Source organism: Hemitrygon akajei, unplaced genomic scaffold (genome assembly GCF_048418815.1).
Source record: "Hemitrygon akajei unplaced genomic scaffold, sHemAka1.3 Scf000076, whole genome shotgun sequence".
Lineage (NCBI taxonomy): Eukaryota > Metazoa > Chordata > Chondrichthyes > Myliobatiformes > Dasyatidae > Hemitrygon > Hemitrygon akajei.
Window position 1 is genome coordinate 2,286,833 of NW_027331962.1, and position 24,202 is coordinate 2,311,034.

The following is a 24,202-nucleotide window of genomic DNA, read 5'->3' on the forward strand; positions in this document are numbered from 1 at the left end:
TCTTTTAGCCTCCACCACCATCCCTGGCAAGTTGTTCCAGGCACCCACAACCCTTTGTAAAAAACTTACCGCTGATGTCTCCCCTAAACTTCCCTCCCTTAACTTTGTACATATGCCCTCTAGTGTTTGCTATTGGTGCCCTGGGAAACAGGTTCTAGCAATCCAGCCTATCTATGCCTCTCATAATTTTTTAGACCTCTATCAAGTGCCCTCTCATCCTTCTACGCTCCAAAGAGAAAAGTCCCAGCTCTACTAACCTTGCTTCACATGACTTGTTCTCCAAACCAGGCAACATCCTGGTAAATCTCCTCTGCACCCTCTCCATAGCTTCCACATCCTTCCTATAATAAGGTGACCGGAACTGAACACAATACTCTAAGTGTGGTCTCACCAGAGATTTGTAGATTTGTAACTTGGCATCTCTACTCTTGAACTCAATCCCCCTATTAATGAAGCCTAGCCTCCCATAGGAGTTCTTAACTATCCTATCAACCTGTGCAGCGACCTTAAAGGATGTATGGATTTGAACCCAAACGTCCCTCTGTTCATTCACACTCTTAAGTAACCAACGATTAAACTTGTACTCAGCATTCTGGTTTGTCCTTCCAAAATGCATCACCTCACAATTATCCGGATTGAACCCCATCTGCCACTTTTCTGCCCAAATCTGCACCCTGTCTATATCCTCTTGTAACCTTCGACAACCTACAGCTCCATCCACAACTCCTCCAATCTTCATGTCATCCACAAATTTACTCACCCATTCTTCCACCTCTACATCCAGGTCATTTATAAAAAATCACAAATAGCAGGGGTCCCAGGACAGATCCCTGCGGCACTCCACTAGTCACCAACCTCCAGGCAGAATACTTCCCTTCCACTACTACCCTCTGCTTTCTTCCTGTAAGCCAATTATTTATCCAAACAGCCAAGGTTCCACTTATCCCGTGCCTCATGATTTTCTGGATGAGTCTCTCGTGAGAGACCTTGTCAAATGCCTTGCTAAAATCCATGTAGACCACATCTACTACCGTACCTCCGTCAATTGCTTTTTGTTACCTCTTCAAAAAACCCAGTTAGCCTCGTGAGGCACGACCTTCCCTTCACAAAGCCATGTTGACTCAGACAGTAAATTCCAGGCACCCGGAACTCTGTTAAAAAACTATCCACAATTGCTGTAAATTTACCCCATCTCACCTTAACCAAATGCCCTCTGGTATTAGACACCAGTCATATGTAAAAAATAAACAAAATACAGGCTGTCAACCCAGACTCATATCTCTCAAACTTGTACACCTCAGTCAGATCTCTATTCTAACTCCAGAATAAACAAACCAGGTTTATCAAACCTCTACTTGTAGCACATGCCACCGAACCCAGGCAACATCCTGATGAACCTGTTCTGCACCCTCTCCAATCCTTCCATGAGCTGGAAATCAGAAGTGAACACAATACTCCAGATGCTCCCTAAAACCATAAGACCTAGGAGCAGAATTAAGCCATTCGGCTTAGTGAATTTGCTCTTCAATTCCTCTTTACCCCATTATCCCAGTAAACGTTGACACTCTTCCTAATCAGGAACATATCGACCTGCATTTTAAATATACCCAGTGAAGTGACTTCCTCAGCCGTCTATGACAATAATTTCACAGATTCACCACCCGCCAGCCAAGACATTTCTCCCAGTTTGTGTCCCTGGCAGCCAGGACAGTTCCCCACAGTTCTCAAGCATGTTAATATTCTGTATGAGCCTCCCATGTGGGACTTTGTCAAACACTCTACCAATATACAAGTAGACAATATCCATGTGTGACTGCACCCATCACCTTTGTCACCTCCTGGAGGAACTCAATCAAGCTGGCAAGACACAAACCCGAACCAAAGCCTTGCTACTGAACCCCAAACCACCTCATACATCCTCTCTGTCATACTCCCATGGGGCAGAACATATAAAAGGCTGAAGGTATGTACCACCAGCCTCAACGACAGCTTTATTCTGCATTTATAAGACTACTAAATGGTCACCTACTATGTTATTATTGGCTCTTAATAATAATAAGACAATTTTATATCTAAAATTATAGCATCGTACATCTCGTAACTAATAACAACTCAGATAACAACTTAGATAACCACAATATACTCACAGGAGAGCAGACAGAATACCGTTCGGGTTTGAACAACAGATAACAGATTATTCTATTTCAAACCCTGTGGAAAGCAGAAAACTTTCAGTGTTGTATTGTCAATCAAAAAAAAACACATCTGATTCTGTTCCTTGTGTTTAAGAGAAGTTCCAAATATATAAGCATTCGCGTAAAATAATCATCCTATTAACAACCACAGAGGAACAACGACCACTATCAAAATAAATGGAGGGATTTTCCAGAGCGACTCACTAAGCCCACTATGGTTTTGTCTAGCTTTAAGCCCACTCATAATTTACTGAAACAGACAAAAATCAGGTATCCAATCAGAAAAATATATGAACTATACCTTGACACAGCTATACATTGATGATTTGAAATTATTTGCTCTTGCAGCAGTAAAGCTGAAACGAACCATTCAAATAATGGAACTAATTTCCAAATATATAAGCATGAACTTTAGACTAAGAAAGTACAGAACATGATTAAACATAAAGAAAGGTGCAATAGAGCCGGTAGAATATCAAACAGAGCATCAGGATGCAATGTAACAGAATATGAAACGGATATTTAGGATATCAATAAGCTAAGAAAATAGATAATAGTGTGATAAAGGAAAACCTTCCAACAAAATTTACTTCAAGGCTGAAGAAAATCTGAATTTACTGCAAGGCTGAACAAATTTTGAATTTACATCAAGGATCAGGAAAATCTGCCAAACAGAGCTGAACGGTAAAAATATAACGAAGGTAGTAAACACTCACTGTGCCCATATTGACGTATAATTTTGGTAAAATATCCTGGTCTGAAACAGATCTGGAAAATATGCAAAACAATAAGAACTTAAATAGCAATTTCTGGAAAACCCCATGTGCACTGGAGCGCACTTGGATTGATATGAACGAGGACAGTATGAGGATGATGAATAACAGATCTAAAAAAATGAGACAACAGCCAGATAAAATTTTCAGGATCAGGGTTAATATCATGGACACATGTCGTGAAAATTGTTTTTCTCCGCCAGCAGCACGATTACAGTAAAGTGTGTGCAGTGAGTCTGTATTTATGTATTCAATTGTGGAAATAGAATTGTATCAGCGTGAATTAATCAGGCTGATGGCCTGGTGGAAGAAGCTGTCACGGAGCCTGTTGGTCCTGGCTTTTACGCTGCGGTACCATTTCCCGGATGGTAGCAGCTGGAACAGTTTGTGGTTGGTGAGACTTGGGTCCAGAATGATCCTTCGGGCACTTTTTACCCCCTATCTCTGAAATGACCTTAGTAGTAGGAAGTTCACATCTACAGATGCACTGGGCTGTCCGCACCACTCTCTGCAGAGTCCTGCGATTGAGAGAAGTACAGTTCCCATACCAGGCAGTGATGTAGCCAGTCAGGATGCACAAAATTGTGCCCCTATAGAAAATCGTTAGCATTTAGGAGCCCATCCCAAACGTCCTCAACCATCTCAACCATCTGTTTTTCTGTTTTTCTTTTTTTTTGTTCAGACTAGAGAATTTGCCAGGCAGGATGTCGGAATGCTCCTCTTGCAGGATGTGGGAAGTCAGGGAGACATCCAGTGTCCCTGACAACGATACCTGCAAGAAGTGCATCCAGCTGCAGCTCCTAACAGACTGCATTAGGGAACTGGAGCAGGAGCTGGATGACCTCCGGATCATTCGGGAGACTGAGCAGTTTATAGATAGTAGCTTCCGGGAGGTAGTTACACCTAAGAAACAGGGCACAGGTAATTGGGTTACCATCAGACGAGCAAAGGAGAAACGGCAGTTAATGCAGGGTTCTTCTGTGGCCATTCCCCTCCAAAATAGGTATACCAATTTGGATACTGTTGGTGGGGGGGGCGGGGAGGATGGCCTACCTGGGACAAGCTGCAGCAGCCGGATCTCTGGCACTGAGTCTGGTTCTGCAGTGCAGAACGGAGGGAGGAGGAAGAGGAGAGCGGTAGTGATAGGGGACTCCATAGTCAGGGGTTCAGACAGGAGATACTGTGGTCGTGACAGAGACTCCCGGATGGTTTGTTGCCTCCCGGGTGCCATGGTCAGGGATGTCTCTGATCGCCTGCACAGCATTCTGAGGTGGGAGGGTGATCAGCCAGATGTCGTGGTACACATCGGTACCAATGACATAGGTAGAAAGAGTCAGGATGTCCTGAAGAGTGAGTACAGAGAGCTTGGTAGGAAGTTGAAAAACAGGAGATAGAGGGTAGTAATCTCCGGATTGCTGGCTGTGCCACGTGCCAGTGAGGGTAAGAGTGCGATGCTCTGGCAGATGAACACGTGGCTGAGGAACTGGTGTAGGGGGCAGGGTTTCAGATTTCTAGATCATCGGGACCTCTTCAGGGGCAGGTGGGACCTGTACAAGAGAGACCGGTTACACCTGAACTACAAGGGCACCAATATACTTGCAGGGAGGTTTGCTAGTGTTATTGGGGAGGGTTTAAACTAGATGGGAACCAGAGTGCCAGAGCAGATAGTGGAACGGGGGTAAAAATAAATGATGTTGGTAGTTCATGCAAAGTCACAAATAGCAAGGTTGTGTGTGGTGGTAATAATCTTCTGAGGTGTGTATATTTCAAAGCGTGGAGTATTGTGGGAAAGGCAGACGAGCTGAGGGCCTGGATTGACACCTGGAATTATGACATCATAGCCATTACTGAAACTTGGCTACAGGAGGGGCAGGACTGGCAGCTCAGTGTTCCAGGGTTCCAATGTTTCAGACGTGATAGAGACAGAGGGATGAAGGGTGGGTGGTGGCTTTGCTAGTCAGGGAAAATATTACAGCAGTGCTTCGGCAGAACAGATTAGGTGGCTTGTCTACTGAGGCCATATGGGTGGAGCTGAGAAACAGGAAGGTATGACCACATTAGTAGGGTTGTATTATGGACCACCCAATAGTCAGCGAGAATTGGAGGAGCAAATCTGCAAAGAGATAACAGACAACTGCAGGAGACAGAAATTTGTGATTGTAGAGGATTTTAATTTTCCACACATTGTTTGGGACTCCCATACTGTTAAACGTCTAGCAGGGTTAGAGTTTGTAAAATGTGTTCAGGAAAGTTTTCTAAATCAATATATAGATGTACCAACTAGGGAGAATGCAATATTAGATCTCCTATTAGGAAATGAGTTAGGGCAGGTGACGGAAGTGTGTGTAGGGGAACACTTTGGTTCCAGTGATCATAACATCATTAGTTTCAACTTGATCATGGATAAAGATAGATCTGGTCCTCGGGTTGACGTTCTAAACCTGAAAAGGGCCAAATTTGAAGAAATGAGAAGGGATCTAAAAATCGTAGATTGGGACAGGTTGTTCTCTGGCAAGGATGTGATTGGTAAGTGGGAGACCTTCAAAGGAGAAATTTTGAGAGTGCAGAGTTTGTATGTTCCTGTCAGGGTTAAAGGCAAAATGAATAAGAATAAGGAGCCTTGGCTATCGAGAGATATTGGAACTCTGATAAAGAAGAGGAGAGATGTATAACATGTATAGGCAACAGGGAGGAAATAAGATGCTTGAGGAGTATAAAAAGAGTAAGAAAATACTTAAGAAAGAAATCAGGAGGGCTAAAAGAAGACATGAGGTTGCTTTGGCAGACAGGGTGAAGGATAATTTTAAGAGCTTCTACAGGTATGTTAAGAGCAAAATGATAGTAAGGGATAAAATTGGTCCTCTTGAAGATCAGAGTGGTTGGTTATGTATGGAACCAAAAGAAATGGGGGAGATCTTAAATGGGTTTTTTGCATCTGTATTTACTAAGGAAACTAGAATGGAGTCTATGGAAACAAGGCAAACAAGTAGGGAGGTCATCGAACTTATACTGATTAAAGAGGAGGAGGTGCTTGCTGTCTTGAGGCAAATCAGAGTACCGGTAGATAAATCCCCGGGACCTGACAGGGTATTCCCTCGGACCTTGAAGGAGACTAATGTTGAAATTGCAGTGGCCCTGTCATAAATATTATGTCGATATCCACGGATCGGGTGCCAGAGGATTGGAGAATAGCTCATGTAGTTCTGTTGTTTAAAAAAGGCTCAAAAAGTAAGTCGTGAAATTATAGGCCGGTAAGTTTGACATTGGTAGTAGGTAAATTATTGGAAGGAATACTGAGAGATAGGATCTCCAGGTATTTGGATAGACAGGGACTTATTAGAAAAAATCAATATGGCTTTGTGCGTGGTAGGCCATGTTTACCCAATCTATTAGAGTTTATCGAGGAAGTTACCAGGAAAGTGGATGAAGGGAAGGCAGTGGATGTTGTCTACATGGACTTCAGTAAGGCCTTTGACAAGGTCTCACATGGGAGGTTAGTTAGGAAGATTCAGTCGCTAGGTATACATGGAGAGGTAGTAAATTGGATTAGACATTAGCTCAATGGAAGAAGCCAGAGAGTGGTAGTGGAGGATTGCTACTCTGAGTGGAGGCCTGTGACTAGTGATGTGCCATGGGGATCAGTGCTGGGTCCATTGTTATTTGTCATCTATCTCAATGATCTAGATGAGAATGTGGCAAATTGGATCAGCAAATTTGCTGATGATACAAAGATTGGAGGTGTAGTGGACAGTGAGGGAGGTTTTCAAAGCTTGCAGAGGGATTTGGACCAGTTGGAGGAATGGGCTGAAAAACCACAGATGGAGTTTAATGCAGACAAGTGTGAGGTATTGCACTTCGGAAGGTCAAACCAAGTTAGAACATACAAGGTAAATGGTAGGACACTGGGGACGGCAGTAGAACAGAGGGATCTGGGAGTATAGATACATAATTCCTTAAAAGTGGCGTCACAAGTAGATAGGGTCGTAAAGAGAGCTTTTGGTACATTGGCCTTTATAAATCAAAGTACTGAGTATAAGAGTTGGAATGTAATGGTGAGGTTGTATAAGACATTGGTGAGACCGAATTTGGAGTATTGTATACAGTTTTGGTCACCTAATTACAGGAAGGATATTAATAAGGTTGAAAGAGTGCAGAGAAGTTTTACAAAGATGTTGCCGGGACTTGAGAAACTGAGTTACAGGGAAAGTTTGAATAGGTTAGGACTTTATTCCCTGGCATGTAGGAGAATGAGAGGTGATTTGATAGAGGAATATAAAATTATGATGGGTATAGATAGAGGGAATACGAGCAGGCTTTTTCCACAGAGGCAAGGGGAGAAAAAAAGGAGGTCATGGGTTAAGGGTGAAGGGGGAAAAGTTTAAAGGGAACATTGGGGAAGGTGCTTCTTCACGCAGAGAGTGGTGGGAGTGTGGAATGAGCTGCCAGATGAAGTGGTGAATGCGGGATCACCTTGATATTTAAGAAAAACTTGGACAGGTATATGGATGAGAGGTGCATGGAGGGATTTGGGCCAGGTGCAGGTCAGTGTGACTAGGCAGAAAAATGGTTCGGCACAGCTAAGAAGGGCCAAAAGGCCTGTTTCTGTGCTGTAATGTTCTATGGTTCTATCTGAGGTGAAAGAGGTGCTGTTGTGCCTTTTTTCACCACACAGTTGATGTGTACAGACCACGTGAGGTCCTCAGTGATGTGAATGCCGAGGAACTTAAAGCTGTTCACTCTCTCAACCCCAGATCCATTGATGTCAATAGGGGTTAGCCCGTCTCCATTCCTCTTGTCTTTGCAACATTGCATCCAGCTCCTTTGTTTTTGCGACATTGAGGGAGAAGTTGTTTTCTTGTCACCACTGTGTCAGGGTGGTGACTTCTTCTCTGTAGGCTGCCTCGTTATTATTTGAGATTTGGCCAATAAATATAGTATCTTCAGCAAATTTAACTAGCAGATTGGAGCTGTGGGTGGCGACACTGTCATGCGCATACAGAGAGTAAAGGAGGGAGCTTAGGACACAGCCCTGAGGGGCTCCTGTGTTGAGGGTTAGAGGGGCAGAGGTGAGGGAGCCCACTCTTACCACTTGCTGGTGATCTGACAGGAAATCCAGGACCCAGCTGCACAAGGCAGGGTGAAGGCCGAGGTCTCTGAGCTTCTTGTCAAGCCTGGAGGGAATGATGGTATTGAATGCTGAACTGTAGTCTAATAACATCATTCTCACATAAGCATCCCTCTTCTCCAGATGTTTAAGGAGGTGTGCAGAGCAGTGGCTATTGTGTCATCTGTTGATGGGTTGTGTCGGTAGGTGAATTGTAGGGGGTCCAGTGTGGGTGGTAACAAGCTGCAGATGCAGTCCTTGACCAGTCTCTCAAAGCATTTGCTTATTATTGAGGTGAGTGCGACAGGACGCCAGACGTTTAGGCATGTTGCCTTAGTTGTTTTAGGTACAGGGACAATGGTGGATGATTTGAAGCAGGAGGGAACTCTACATTGGGAGAGGGTGAGATTAAAAATATCCGTAAATACACCTGCCAGTTGTGCCGCGCGCATCCTGAGTACCCGCCCTGGTACGCCGTCCGGTCCCGCAGGCTTGCGACTGTCCACTCGTTGGAAACACCTGCGAACTTCAGCCTCAGAGATGACCAATGTGCAGGTCACTTTGTCGGCTCTCCTCGGGGTCTCAGTGTTGGCGATATCGAACCGAGCGTAAAGAGACTTAGATCCTCTGGGAGACAGGCAGTGATGTTGGCAGCACCACTGCACTTAGCTCTGAAGTCTGCATTGGGGTGCAGAGCTTGCCATAAGCTGTGTGTGTTGTTGGTGGAGAGCTGTGCCTGAATACGATCTCTGTATTGTCGTTTCGCTGCCTGGATGACTTTGCACAGATCGGAGCTGAATTTCTTGAGCTCCTGCTGATCACCGGCAATGTAAGCAGTCGGTCACACGGCAAGTGCTGTTCACACGGAACGTTGATACAAATTTTGTGGTTTGGGAAGTCCTGACCGATTTCTGAAGGAAATCATCCCCACTCTGTGACAATAAAACACAACTGGGGGATGTTGATATTACACAGCTGTGATAATAACAGCCGGGAACTCTCTTGGCAGCCGGAAAGGTTTACACAGCAGCACCAGGTACTCCTGATCCGGGGAACTAAAGGCTTTGGGGGCATGGACATTCCGGGGTTCCACCAAGCATTAATGATCATGAAACATACCCTAAATCCTGTTCTCTTCCCAAATTGTGTGTGTGTGTGTGTGTGTGTGTGTGTGTGTGTGTGTGTGTGTGTGTGTGTGTGTGTGTGTGTGTGTGTGTGTGTGTGTGTGTGTGTGTGTGTGTGTGTGTGTGTGTGCGTAATATACATACGCACGATACAACATATAGTGCCCTGACAGAGTTCTCCGTAGAGTACTGCTTTGGGTAACCTGGAGTTATCCATGCGAGACATGTGGCTTGTGAGACGGTGGATCTGGCTGAGCAGTGAAATGGCTTCAGGGCCTGGAAGTTGAACACATATAGCTGTGCATGTCTGTGTGATTATATGAAATATTAAACTAAATAAGTAGTGCAGAAATAGAAATTTGAAAAGAGATTAGTGAGGCAGTATCGATGGGTTCAATGTCCATTCGGAAACTGGATGGTAGAGGAGAAGTTGCTCCTGAATCGTTGAGTGTGCGCCTTACTCCGTTCCTCGTGAACCAGACAGTGATGCAGCCAGTTCCAATGCTCTGCAAGTCACACCTGTAGAAATATTCGAGTGATGTTGGAAAATCCTGATGAAATATAGCCACTGTTGTGCCTTCTTTGTAGCTGCATCGATATATTGGGTCCAGGTTAGATACTCGGAGATACTGACAGCCAGGAATTTGGAATTGCTCACTCTTTCCACATCTGACCCCTCTGTGAGGACTGGTGTGTCGTGTTCCCTCATCTCGCCTTTTCTGAAATCCACAATTAGCTCGATTGACATAGATGTCGACAAGGAAGCGTCGAGCCCCTGGCTCAGAGTTGGAGACCTCTTCCCAGAAACAGAAGGGATCATTGTAGCAATACAGGACAAGGTTGTTGACACATGTAGTTATCAATAATAGAGAATAAACGACTAATAGGTCCAAGACGATATATGCTGAAAATTATAAGAGAAACTACAAACAATCCGACTTTACAAGATCCTGCAGTAGTTCAACTGAATCTCAATACTTGCACAAGCACAATAAAATGGCGGACAACATTCACAAAAACATTGCTTAAACTACAACTGATGAAAAGCACCATAATTTACTAAACGTACAAGCCTCTTCCACTTTTAGAGTTAGAGTCCTTCATATCATACTGCGTCCGATCATTATTTCAGATAGGATAATACATGATCTGCGTTCGGATGTAATTTTACAGGATAAACAAGCAAAAGCAACTTTTTAAATATATATAGCCATTCCAAACACACATAACTTACAGAAATGAATTAGTAAAAAAAACCCAGATATATGTTGTATTGAAAGGACAAAATGAAAGACTATGGAAAACGAACAGGGTATTATTTATCCCAATCGTAATATCGATAACTGGTATCATCCTAAAGGCTTTACAGAATAGTATTAATAAATTAGGCCCACACGGCGATACTTGTGTAAATCTTCGAAAACCATAACACTATACACCACGAGAATAGTCTGAAATCTCCTATCAATTGAGACATGAGTGTGCTTGGCTATCTATGCCTGTACCTCAAGTTTTACCAGTTTAGGCTAAGATGATGATGATGATGATGATAAAAATAATAATAATAATAATAATAATAATAATAATAATAATAATAATAACAATAATAATAATAATAATAATAATAATAATGACTTATTTATAAAGCACCTTTCATCCAGACGATGCCGTTCAAACCTCATCACAAAGGGATAAAGTGCAAACTAGAAAATAAAAGACAAAATGTGTCAGTCCTAATATACACCTCAGACTTCTGCACAGTACTGTAGTTTAAGGTGTTGAATTCTACAGTTTAGGAACATAGTCCCAAAAAAACTCAACGCTGACCTCCCAATGATCCTTTGGCCTTCTACCTTATCGTCTGCCTGCACTGCATTTTCTCGGCAACTGAAACACTGTTTCCCTGAACTATTCTGTTCCATTTTTCCTTGTACAACCGCATTGCACCGATGTGATGTAATGATCTATTTGGATCGCATGCAGAAAAGTTTTCCATTTTACAGTGGTGCATGTCACAATAATAAACCAATTTACCGATTCATTGTCAATAATACAGCGCCCATTGGTTGCTTAAGATTGTTATAACCGGGGGGCGAGGGGGGGTGACAGTGCGGATGAGCTGCCGCGACCTATTAAATGCTCCCAGTGGCGAGTAGCCTCTGTCCAGCTCTTGGCCTTCACGTGCGGTTTAACCACTAATCCCGGTGGAAGCGTTTCTTCCCACAGGAGAAGGGGCAGAGGTGGATTACTGGTGCCTTACAACCAGTCGCTTTGGGCAGATGGGGCTTGTTGGCTGTGATTGGCAGCTCACCCAGGAACAAGAAAACTCTGATCTCAAAACTCCACTGCCTTGTAACTGTAACCCTCATGGGGAAGAGTTTGGGAGTAAACCCAGTGGGAAAAGCCTGGAGCTGGAGTCCCTGAGTCAGTGTTAAATGGTGTTCAACGCAGACTGGCATCTCCTGCGACACCTCTGGTGCCAAGCTGTGTCAGTCTCTCCCGTTCCTTTGTGTACATCAGATGCATGGAGAGAGGGAGCTTGCTACATCAGCAGAAGCTTCCTCTCCATACCGGAGTGTCCCGGCTTGCAGGGGCAGGACATCCATGGTCGACTCTGACAGACGGAGGCCTCATTAGACAGCGCCCCACACCCCCACAGCAAGACCGATGAGTAGCAGTTGCCAAGACTTCACCACCCTCTCCCACAGACACGATGTACATCACTGAGACAGACGCTTGTGGCTTCTTCCATTAACACAGATTCCATCTTTCCACCAATCCTCCATCACTGCGATTGAAAACGACCCATTTTCATTCCTGTCATTCCGATGGGTTATCGATCCGCAACTTCACTGTGATTCTCCCCCAGACGCTGCCCGACTTGAGTATTTCCCGCGTATTCTGCTCCTGTTTTGATGCAAGAGCAGTGGACACCTGTGACTCCCCAGTGTGCAGATTGGCCAAAATGCACAGTGTCCTGCTCTCCATAGTTCCACACCAGATCAACATTAACATCCTCTGTTAATGAGGCAAACAATGCTTTAAATATAGTGAAATGTTGTTGTAACGGGAGTGCAGTCAGGACTGCAATAGGATATTCAAGATTCAAAAACTTTATTGTCATTCCAACCGTACATCAGCTCTGCAGGGTAGAATGAGACAGCGTTTCCCAGGAGCAGAGCAACCATAACATAACAAACGCAACACTAAATAATAAACACAACAATAAATAATAAAACACAACAGCCACATGTCGCTTTAAATCAAGTTATAAGTGTCCGGTGCAAGTTAAAAGTGTCCAAAGCAGAGTCAGGTAGAGCAGCTATTTAGCAGTCTGACTGCCTGTGGGAGGAAGCTGTTTAGTAGTCTTGTGGTTTTAGTTTTGATGCTCCTGTAACGTTTACCTGATGGCAGAAGAACAAACAGTTCATGGAGAGGGTGTGAGGGGTTGTTAATGATGTACCGTGTCTTCTGGAGGCATCGACGTTGAAAGAGGACTTGGACAGAAGGTAGGGAGACCCCAATAACCTTCTCTGCTCCCCTAACCACCCCCTGCAAGGCTTTTTTGTCGGCAGCACTGCAGCTGGAGTACCAGGTTGTGATGCAAAAGGTCAGCACACTCTCAACCACGCCTCTCTAGAATGTAGTTAAGATGTTAGTGGGGAGTGATGCTTGTTTAAGCTTCCTCACAAAGTGCAATCAGGGGAATGTTCACCTTCACAAATAACGAGAACCAGAAAATGAGGATTGGACATTTTCAGGGACATCCATTGCTGTCAATTCCGTGTCTGTGAACAGAATTTTACTTTCTGTCCTAATATCCATGGAAGCATTGAATTTATTCATGTAATCTCAAACACTGAATGCTGAAATACCGTTATAAAGTTCTTTGTCAGATGAGCCATTTAACGTTTTGAATATGTTCTCTGTTCCCATGGAAGATGTTCAACAGAAACACAAGGAGACTCTGCGGGCACAAACTGAAACACTGAGAGTGAACATGATCCTGATGAGGGAGAAGGTGAAGGTTTTCCAGCTGGCTGATCGATACGCTGAGCTCACGGTTATTTCTACTGTTCGAGATCGGACACTGGTGGAACATGAGCTGCTGGCAAGAGGCAGAGACCATGAGGATTATAGAGAGAAACAACTCCGCAGACAGCTGGAAAAAATCCGTACTGAACAGTTATTCCAGAGCAGCTTTTCCCGGAGTAAATCCAAATCTGGGAGTTCAGCAGCAGTGGCCGGAGTCCCGGGGATCGGGAAAACAACGATGGTACAAAAGATTGTTTATGACTGGGCCACGGGGAAAATATACCAACAATTCCAGTTTGTCTTCAGCTTCAAATTCCGGGATTTAAACTCCATTAATTGTAGAATAAACCTGAGGGAACTGATTCTGGATCAGTATCCTTACTTTGGGAATATCCTGAGAGAAGTCTGGAAGAACCCAGAGGGATTACTGTTTATATTCGATGGTTTAGATGAATTCAAGCACAAAATTGATTTTGCGGACAGTCGGAGAGATACAGATCCCAAGCACCAGTGCCCAGATCCCGAGTGGAAGTGTGAAGTGTCTGACATTGTGTACAGTTTAATCCAGGGCAAGCTGCTCCCAGGGTGTTCAGTGCTGGTGACCACCCGTCCCACTGTGTTACATTTATTGGAAAAGGCGGATATCAGTGTCTGGGCTGAAATCCTGGGATTTCTTGATGAGGAACGGAAGGAATATTTCATCAGACATTTTGAAGATCAGACGGTGGCCGAAGCTGTTTTCAATTATGTGAAGGAGAACGAGATCCTGTACACCATGAGCTACAACCCCTCCTACTGCTGGATCCTCGCTCTGGCACTGGGCCCCTTCTTCACACAAAGAGTCAGGGACCCACAGCAAGTTCCCAAGACCATCACCCAACTGTACTCCTACTATATTTACAACATCCTGAGAAACCACGGCCGAGAGATTGAGAACCCCTGTGATGTGTTACTCAGGGTTGGTCAGATGGCCTTCAGAGGAGTGTCCGAGAAGAAGATTGTGTTTACAGATGGAGATTTGATCAAGTACAATCTTCAGCCTTCCCAGTTCCTGTCCGGGTTCCTGATGGAGCTTTTGGAGAGAGAGGATTCTGCCCAGAGTGTGGTGTACACATTCCCACACCTCACCATCCAAGAGTTTGTAGCTGCAGTCGCACAATTCCTGAATCCACATCCTGGGGATATCCTGATATTCCTCACTGAAGCCCACAACATGACAGATGGGCGATTTGAGGTATTTCTCCGTTTTGTTGCTGGTCTCTCCTCCCCAATGACAGCTCGGGGCCTGGTGGAGTTTCTGGGTCCATTTCCTCATAAAACAATCAGCCGGGTGATTGACTGGGTGAAGGAGGAGGTTAAACGCAAGAGTGGAAACACAGGGAGTGAAGCTGGTAAAAGGAGCCTCCTGAACACATTGCACTACCTGTTTGAGTCTCAGAATCGTGGACTGGCTCAGGCCGCACTGGGATCTGTGAAAACACTTTCATTCAGTGGAATAACACTGACCCCGATTGACTGCACGGTCCTGTCTCATGTCATCGGACTCTGTGATACAATAAAACACCTCGACCTGGGGAACTGCCACATTCAGTGTGAAGGAATCCAGCGGCTGGGACCCGGGCTACACAAGTGCCAGGAGTTGAGGTAACTTGATTTATCTCTCACTCGGAACTGTGAAACTGTTCTATTGTGTCATTTCAATGTAAAGGGATTTGGGTTAAACTGTGATAAATCAGATTGTGAAGAATTCTGACAAATGCCCAGGGGATCGGTCAGTAATTCCCCAAGGACGGGAGGGTTCTGTGGTTCCTTGTGAAGGGATGTTGGAGACTTCATCAGATCAGTGAACAACGACCATTGGTTTAATGGTAGTAAATCACAGGAATGGCCGTGTTTCCTGCTGCCTGTGACACGTCCATTGACAATGTTCCTTCTCACTGTTACTGACACCCAGACCGACACTGACTGCAGCAGGTGGGTCAGAGATTCACACCCCCTTCCCGCTGAGGGACAAGAGACCGTCAGCAGACTGTCCCAGTGAGAAGGAAAGAAATACCATTGTGAGATTGTCCTCCCCTGCCCTTGATAGTGTGTGACTTTGCTCACTACCAGATACACAGAGAGCGAGGCCGCATCTCCTCTGGGTCTCTGTTCAGACCCAACACACACGACCAAAAATTTTCTGCATCCTCTCGTCTTGTAGGATTATTGTTTACCCTTGGAATCCTCCTGTGGGACTTTTTATCCCAATCCCCCTTCGATTCTTAGGGATCTCGTCCCCATCCCCATTCCTCCTGTGGACACTCTATTACCCTTTCCTCATCCTCCAGTGGAATGTCTTTTCCCCACCCCCCTTCCTGCGGGATCTTTCTTCCCCATTCCCCTTCCACCAGTGGGATCTCTCTCCCCAATTCCCCTTTATCCTGTGGGTTCTCACTCCTCCATCCCCCTTCCTCCTGTGGGATCTCACTCCCCCATCCCCCTTCGTCCTGAGGGTACTCTCTCCTCCATCCCCCTTCCTCCTGTAGGATCTCTCTCCTCCATCCCCCTTCCTCCTGTGTGATCACTCTCACCTATCCCCCTTCCTCCTGTGGGATCTCTCTTCCCCCATCCCCCTTCCTCCTGTGGGATCTCTCATCACCATCCCCCTTCCTCCTGTGGGTGCTCTCTCCCCCATCCCACTTTCTCTTGTGGGCTCACCCTTCCACATCCCCCTTCCTCCTGTGGGATCTCTCACCCCCATGCCCCTTCCTCCTGTGTGATCTCTCTCCCCTATCCCCTTTCCTCCTGTGGGATATCTCATCCCCATCCCCCTTCCTCCTGTGGGTTCTCTCTCCCCCATTCCCATTCCACCTGTGGGAACTCTCTCCTCCATCCCCCTTCCTCCTGTGGGATCTCTCATCCCCATCCCCCTTTCTCTTGTGGGCTCACCTTACCCCATCCCCCTTCCTCCTGTGGGATCTCTCTCCCCCATCACCCTTCCTCCTGTGGGATCTCTCATCCCCATCCCCCTTTCTCTTGTGGGCTCACCCTTCCCCATCCCCCTTCCTCCTGTGGGATCTCTCTCCCCCCATCCCCCTTCCTCCTGTGTGATCGCTCTCCCCTATCCCCTTTCCTCCTGTGGGATCTCTCATCCCCATCCCCCTTCCTCCTGTGGGTTTTCTCTCCCCCATTCCCCTTCCACCTGTGGGACCTCTCTCCACCATCCCCCTTCCTCCTGTGGGATCTCTCATCCCCATCCCCCTTCCTCCTGTGGGTTCTCTCTCCCCCCTCCCCCTTCCTCCTATGGGACCTCTCCCCCGTCCCGCTTCCTCCTGTGGGAACTCTCTCCCCCGTCCCATTCCTCCTGAGGGAGCTCCCCCCCCATCCCCCTTCCTCTTGTGGGAGCTCTCTCCCCCATCCCCCTTCCTCCTGTGGGAGCTCTCTCCCCCATCCCCCTTCCTCCTGTGGGAGCTATTACCCCATCCCCCTTCCTCCTGTGGGATCTCTCTTCCCCATCCCCCTTCCTCCTCTGGGAGCTCCCTCCCCCATCCCCCTTCCTCGTGGGAGCTCTCTCCCCCATCCCCCTTCCTCCAGTGGGAGCTCTCTCCCACATCCCCCTTCCTCCTGTGGCAGCTCTCTCCCCCATCCCCCTTCCTCCTGTGGGAGATCTCTCCCACATCCCCCTTCCTCCTGTGGGATCTCTCTTCCCCATCCCCCTTCCTACTGTGGGAAGTCTCTTACCAATCCCTTCGTCCTGTGGGATCTCTCTCCCCGATCCCCCTTCCTTCTCTGGGATCTCTCTCCCACATCCCCCTTCCTCTTGTGGGAGCTCTCTCCCCCATCCCCCTTCCTCCTGTGGGAGCTCTCTCCCACATCCCCCTTCCTCCTGTGGGAGCTCTCTCCCCCATCCCCCTTCCTCCTGTGGGAGCTCTCTCCCACATCCCCCTTCCTCCTGTGGGATCTCTCTTCCCCATCCCCTTCCTACTGTGGGAAGTCTCTTACCAATCCCTTCGTTCTGTGGGATCTCTCTCCCCGATCCCCCTTCCTTCTCTGGGATCTCTCTCCCACATCCCCCATCCTCCTGCGGGATCTCTCTACCCCATCCCCCTTCCTCTTCTGGGATCTCTCTCCCCCATCCCCCTTCCTACTGTGGTAAGTCTCTTCCCAATCCCTTCGTCCTGTGGGATCTCTCTCCCCGATCCCCCTTCCTCCTGTGGGATCTCTCTTCCACATCCCCCTTCCACCTGTGGGATCTCTCTCCCCCATCCCCCTTCCTCCTGAGGGATCTCTCTCCCCATCCCCCTTCCTCCTGTGGGAGCTCTGCCCCCCATCCCCCTTCCTCCTGTGGGAGCTCTCTACCCCATCCACCTTCCTCCTGTGGGATCTCTCTCCCCCATCCCGCTTCCTCCTGTGGGAGCTATCTCCCCCATCCCCCTTCCTCCTGTGGGATCTCTCTTCCCCATTCTCCTTCCTCCTCTGGGATCTCTCTCCCCCATCCCCCTTCCTCTTGTGGGAGCTCTCCCCCCATCCCCCTTCCTCCTGTGGGATCTCTCTCCCCCATCCCCCTTCCTCCTGTGTGATCTCTCTCCCCCATCCCCCTTCCTCCTGTGGGATCTCTCTCCCCCATCCCCCTTCCTCCTGTGGGAGCTCTCTTCCCCATTCTCCTTCCTCCTGTGGGATCTCTCTCCCCCTTCCCCCTTCCTCCTGTGGGAGCTCTCTCCCCCATCCCCCTTCCTCCTGTGGGATCTCTCTCCCCCATCCCCCTTCCTCCTGTGGGATCTCTCTCCCCCTTCCTCCTGTGGGATCTCTCTACCCCATCCCCCTTCCTCTTGCAGGAGCTCTCCCCCCCATCCCCCTTCCTTCTGTGTGATCTCTATCCCCCATCCCCCTTCCTCCTGTGGGATCTCTCTCCCCCTTCCTCCTGTGCGATCTCTCTCCCCCATCCCCCTTCCTCCTGTGGGATCTCTCTCCCCCTTCCTCCAGTGGGATCTCTCTCCCCCTTCCTCCTGTGGGATCCCTCCCCCATCCCCCTTCCTCCTGTGGGATCTCTCTTCCCCATCCTTCTTCCTCCTGCGGGAGCTCTCTCCCCCATCCCCCTTCCTCCTGTGGGATCTCTCTCCCCCATCCTTCTTCCTCCTGTGTGATCTCTCTCCCCCATCCCGCTTCCTCCTGCGGGAGCTCTCACCCCACCCCTCTTCCTCCTGTGGGATCTCTCTCCCCCATCCCCCTTCCTCCTGTGTGATCTCTCTCCCCCATCCCCCTTCCTCCTGCGGGATCTCTCTTCCCCATCCCCCTTCCTCCTGTGGGAGCGCTCTCCCCCATCCCCCTTCCTACTGTGTTTTCTCTCTCCCCCATCCCCCTTCCTCCTTTGGGATCTCTCTCCCCCATCCCCCTTCCTCCTGTGTGATCTCTATCCCCCATCCCCCTTCCTCCTGTGGGATCTCTCTCCCCCTTCCTCCTGTGGGATCTCTCTCCCCCTTCCTCCTGTGGGATCTCTCTCCCCCATCCCCCTTCCTCCTGTGGGATCTCTCTCCCCCTTCCTCCTGTGGGATCTCTCTCCCCCATCCCCCTTCCTCTTGCAGGAGCTCTCCCCCCCATCCCCCTTCCTCCTTTGGGATCTCTCTCCCCCATCACCCTTCCTCCTGTGTGATCTCTCTCCATCATCCCCCTTCCTCCTATGGGATCTCTCTCCCCCATCCCCCTTCCTCCTGTGGGAGCACTCTCGCCCATCACCCTTCCTCCTGCGGGAGCTCTCTCCCCCGTCCCACATCCTCCTGCGGGATCTCTCTCCCTCGTCCCTCTTCCTCCTGTGGGATCTCTCTCCCTCGTCCCCCTTCCTCCTGTGGGATCTCTCTCCCTCGTCCCCCTTCCTCCTGTGGGATCCCTCTCCCCCGTCCCCCTTCCTCCTGTGGGATACCTCTCCCCCGTCCCCCTTCCTGCTGTGGGATCTCTCTACCCCCGTCCCGCTTCTTCCTGTGGGAGCTCTCTCCCCGATCCCCTTCCTCTTGTGTGATCTCTCTCCTCCATCCCCTTCCTCTTGCGGGAGCTCTGTCCCCCATCCCCCCTCCTCTTGCGGGAGCTCTCTCACCCATCCCGCTTCCTCCTGTGTGATCTCTCTCCCCAATCCCCCTTCCTCCTGTGTGATCTCTCTCCCCCATACCCCTTCCTCCTGTGGGAGCTCTATCCCATATCCCCCTTCCTCCTGTGGGATCTCTCTCCCCCATCCCCCTTCCTCCTGTGGGATCTCTCTCCCCCATCCCCCTTCCTCCTGCGCGATCTCTCTCCCCCATCCCCCTTCCTCCTGTGGGTTCTCTCTCCCCCATCCCCCTTCCTCCTGTGGGATCCCTCTCACCCACCCCACTTCCTCCTGCCGGATCACTCTCCCCCATCCCCCTTCCACCTGTGGGATCTCTCTCCCCCATCCCCCTTCCTCCTGTGGGATCTCTCTTCCACATCCCGCTTCCACCTGTGGGATCTCTCTCCCCCATCCGCCTTCCTGCTGTGGGATCTCCCACCCCATCACCCTTCCTCCTGCGGGAGCTCTCTCCCCCATGCCACTTCCTCCTGTGGGATCTCTCTCCTCCATCCCCCTTCCTCCTGTGGGAGCTCTGCCCCCCATCTCCCTTCCTCCTGTGGGATCTCGGTACCGCATCCCGCTTCCTCCTGTGGGAGCTCTCTTCCCCATCCCCCTTTCTCCTGTGGGATCTCCCTCCCCCATCCCCCTTCCACCTGCGGGATCTCCCTCCCCCATCCCACTTCCTCCTGCGGGATCTCTCTCCCCAATCCCCCTTCCTCCTGCGGGATCTCTCTCCCCCATCCCCCTTTCTCCTGTGGGATCTCCCTCCCCCATCCCCCTTCCACCTGCGGGATCTCCCTCCCCCATCCCACTTCCTCCTGTGGGATCTCCCTTCCACATCCACCTTCCTCCTGTAGGATCTCCCTCCCCCATCCCCCTTCCACCTGCGGGATCTCCCTCCCCCATCCCACTTCCTCCTGCGGGATCTCTCTCCCCAATCCCCCTTCCTCCTGCGGGATCTCTCTCCCCCATCCCCCTTCCTCCTGCGGGATCTCTCCTCCCCATCCCCCTTCCTCCTGCGGGATATCTCTCCGCCATCCCCCTTCCTCCTGCGGGATCTATCTTCCCCATCCCCCTTCCTCCTGCGGGATCACTCTCCCCCATCCCCCTTCCTCCTGTGGGATCTCTCTCCCCGATCCCCTTCCTCTTGTGTGATCTCTCGCCTCCATCCCCCTTCCTCTTGCGGGAGCTCTCTCCCCCATCCCCCCTCCTCTTGCGGGAGCTCTCTCACCCATCCCGCTTCCTCCTGTGTGATCTCTCTCCCCAATCCCCCTTCCTCCTGTGTGATCTCTCTCCCCTATCCCCCTTCCTCCTGTGTGATCTCTCTCCCCCATACCCCTTCCTCCTGTGGGAGCTCTATCCCATATCCCCCTTCCACCTGTGGGATCTCTCTCCCCCATCCCCCTTCCTCCTGTGTGATCTCTCTCCCCCACCCGCCTTCCTGCTGTGGGATCTCTCTCCCCCATCACCCCTTCCTTCTGCGGGATCTCCCACCCCATCACCCTTCCTCCTGCGGGAGCTCTCTCCCCCATGCCACTTCCTCCTGTGGGATCTCTCTCCTCCATCCCCCTTCCTCCTGTGGGTGCTCTGCCCCCCATCCCCCTTCCTCCTGTGGGAGCTCTGCCCCCCATCTCCCTTCCTCCTGTGGGATCTCGGTACCCGCATCCCGCTTCCTCCTGTGGGAGCTCTCTTCCCCATCCCCCTTCCTCCTGTGGGAGCTCTCTTCCCCATCCCCCTTCCTCCTGTGGGATCTCTCTCCCCCATCCCCCTTCCTCCTGCGGGATCTCTCTCCCCCCATCCCCCTTCCTCTTGTGGGATCTCTCTCCCCCATCCCCCTTCCTACTGTGGGAAGTCTCTTCCCAATCCCTTCGTCCTGTGGGATCTCTCTCCCCGATCCCCCTTCCTCCTGTGGGATCTCTCTTCCACATCCCCCTTCCACCTGTGGGATCTCTCTCCCCCATCCCCCTTCCTCTTGTGGGATCTCCCTTCCACATCCACCTTCCTCCTGTAGGATCTCCCTCCCCCATCCCCCTTCCTCCTGCGGGATCTCTCTCCCCAATCCCCCTTCCTCCTGCGGGATCTCTCTCCCCCATCCCCCTTCCTCCTGCGGGATCTCTCCTCCCCATCCCCCTTCCTCCTGCGGGATATCTCTCCGCCATCCCCCTTCCTCCTGCGGGATCTATCTTCCCCATCCCCCTTCCTCCTGCGGGATCACTCTCCCCCATCCCCCTTCCTCCTGTGGGATCTCTCTCCCCCATCGCCCTTCCTCCTGTGGGATCTCTCTCCCCCATCCCCCTTCCTCCTGTGGGATCACTCTCCCCCATCCCCCTTCGTCCTGCGGAATCTATCTTCCCCATCCCCCTTCCTCCTGTGGGATCACTCTCCCCCATCCCCCTTCCTCCTGTGTGATCTCTCTCCCCCATTCCCCATCCTCCTGTGGAAGCACTCTCCCCCATCCCTCTTCACTCTGTGGGATCTCTCTCCCCCATCCCCCTTCCTCCTGTGTGATCTCTCTCCATCATCCCCCTTCGTCCTGTGGGATCTCTCTCCCCCATTCCCCTTCCTCCTGTGTGATCTCTCTCCCCCATCCCCCTTCCTCCTGTGGGAGCACTCTCCCCCATCCCTCTTCCAACTGTGTGATCTCTCTCCCTCATCCCCCTTTCTCTTGTGGGTTCACCCTTCCCCATCCCCCTTCCTCCTGTGGGATCTCTCTCCCCCATCCCCCTTCCTCTTGTGTGATCTCTCTCCCCTATCCCCTTTCCTCCTGTGGGATATCTCATCCCCATCCCCCTTCCTCCTGTGGGTTTTCTCTCCCCCATTCCCCTTCCACCTGTGGGACCTCTCTCCTCCATCCCCCTTCCTCCAGTGGGATCTCTCATCCCCATCCCCCTTCCTCCTGTGGGTTCTCTCTCCCCCATCCCCCTTCCTCCTATGGGACCTCTCCCCCATCCCGCTTCCTCCTGTGGGAACTCTCTACCCCATCCCCCTTCCTCCTGCGGGAGCTCTCTCCCCCTTCCTCCTGTGGGATCTCTCTCCCCCATCCCCCTTCCTCCTGTGGGATCTCTCTCCCCCATCCCCCTTCCTCTTGTGGGAGCTCTCACCCCCATCCCCCTTCCTCCTGTGGGAGCTCTCTCCCCCATCCCCCTTCCTCCTGTGGGAGCTATTTCCCCATCCCCCTTCCTCCTCTGGGAGCTCCCTCCCCCATCCCCCTTCCTCTTGTGGGAGCTCTCTCCCCCATCCCCCTTCCTCCTGTGGGAGCTCTCTCCCCCTTCCTCCTGTGGGATCTCTCTACCCCATCCCCCTTCCTCTTGCAGGAGCTCTCCCCCCCATCCCCCTTCCTCCTGTGGGATCTCTCTCCCCCATCCCCCTTCCTCCTGTGGGATCTCTCTCCCCCTTCCTCCTGTGGGATCTCTCTTCCCCATCCTTCTTCCTCCTGTGTGATCTCTCTCCCCCATCCCCCTTCCTCCTGTGTGATCTCTCCCCCCCATCCCCCTTCCTCGTGTGGGAGCTCTCTCCCCCATCCCCCTTCCTCCTGAGGGATCTATCTCCCCCATCCTTCTTCCTCCTGTGTGATCTCTCTCCCCCATCCCCCTTCCTCCTGTGGGATCTCTCTCCCCCATCCCCCTTCCTCCTGCGGGATCTCTCTTCCCCATCCCCCTTCCTCATGTGGGATCTCTCTCCCCCTTCCTCCTGTGGGATCCCTCCCCCATCCCCCTTCCTCCTGTGGGATCTCTCTTCCCCATCCTTCTTCCTCCTGTGTGATCTCTCTCCCCCATCCCCCTTCCTCCTGTGTGATCTCTCCCCCCCATCCCCCTTCCTCGTGTGGGAGCTCTCTCCCCCATCCCCCTTCCTCCTGTGGGATCTATCTCCCCCATCCTTCTTCCTCCTGTGTGATCTCTCTCCCCCATCCCCCTTCCTCCTGTGGGATCTCTCTCCCCCATCCCCCTTCCTCCTGCGGGATCTCTCTTCCCCATCCCCCTTCCTCCTGTGGGAGCGCTCTCCCCCATCCCCCTTCCTACTGTGTGATCTCTCTCCCCCATCCCGCTTCCTCCTTTGGGATCTCTCTCCCCCATCCCCCTTCCTCCTGTGTGATCTCTCTCCCCCATCCCCCTTCCTCCTGTGTGATCTCTCTCCCCCATACCCCTTCCTCCTGTGGGAGCTCTATCCCATATCCCCCTTCCTCCTGTGGGATCTCTCTCCCCCATCCCCCTTCCTCCTGTGGGATCTCTCTCCCCCATCCCCCTTCCTCCTGCGCGATCTCTCTCCCCCATCCCCCTTCCTCCTGTGGGATCCCTCTCACCCACCCCACTTCCTCCTGTGGGATCTCTCTCCCCCATTCCCCTTCCTCTTGTGGGAGCTCTCACCCCCATCCCCCTTCCTCCTGTGGGAGCTCTCTCCCCCATCCCCCTTCCTCCTGTGGGAGCTATTTCCCCATCCCCCTTCCTCCTCTGGGAGCTCCCTCCCCCATCCCCCTTCCTCTTGTGGGAGCTCTCTCCCCCATCCCCCTTCCTCCTGTGGGAGCTCTCTCCCCCTTCCTCCTGTGGGATCTCTCTACCCCATCCCCCTTCCTCTTGCAGGAGCTCTCCCCCCCATCCCCCTTCCTCCTGTGGGATCTCTCTCCCCCATCCCCCTTCCTCCTGTGGGATCTCTCTCCCCCTTCCTCCTGTGGAATCTCTCTACCCCATCCCCCTTCCTCTTGCAGGAGCTCTCCCCCCCATCCCCCTTCCTTCTGTGTGATCTCTATCCCCCATCCCCCTTCCTCCTGTGGGATCTCTCTCCCCCTTCCTCCTGTGCGATCTCTCTCCCCCATCCCCCTTCCTCCAGTGGGATCTCTCTCCCCCTTCCTCCTGTGGGATCCCTCCCCCATCCCCCTTCCTCCTGTGGGATCTCTCTTCCCCATCCTTCTTCCTCCT

General features: G+C 50.9%; 1 protein-coding gene across 1 annotated transcript in view; it reads left to right on the forward strand.

Moving 5' to 3' along the window:
• Positions 1–14,184: 14,184 nt before the first annotated feature.
• LOC140722396 (protein NLRC3-like) overlaps positions 14,185–24,202 on the forward strand; it is a 116,262-nt gene continuing 106,244 nt past the window's right edge. The window contains exon 1 of the mRNA XM_073037146.1: positions 14,185–14,875. Within this exon, the coding sequence (XP_072893247.1) occupies positions 14,199–14,875 (677 nt within the window). The 5' untranslated portion in view covers positions 14,185–14,198. The remainder of the gene's footprint in view (positions 14,876–24,202) is intronic.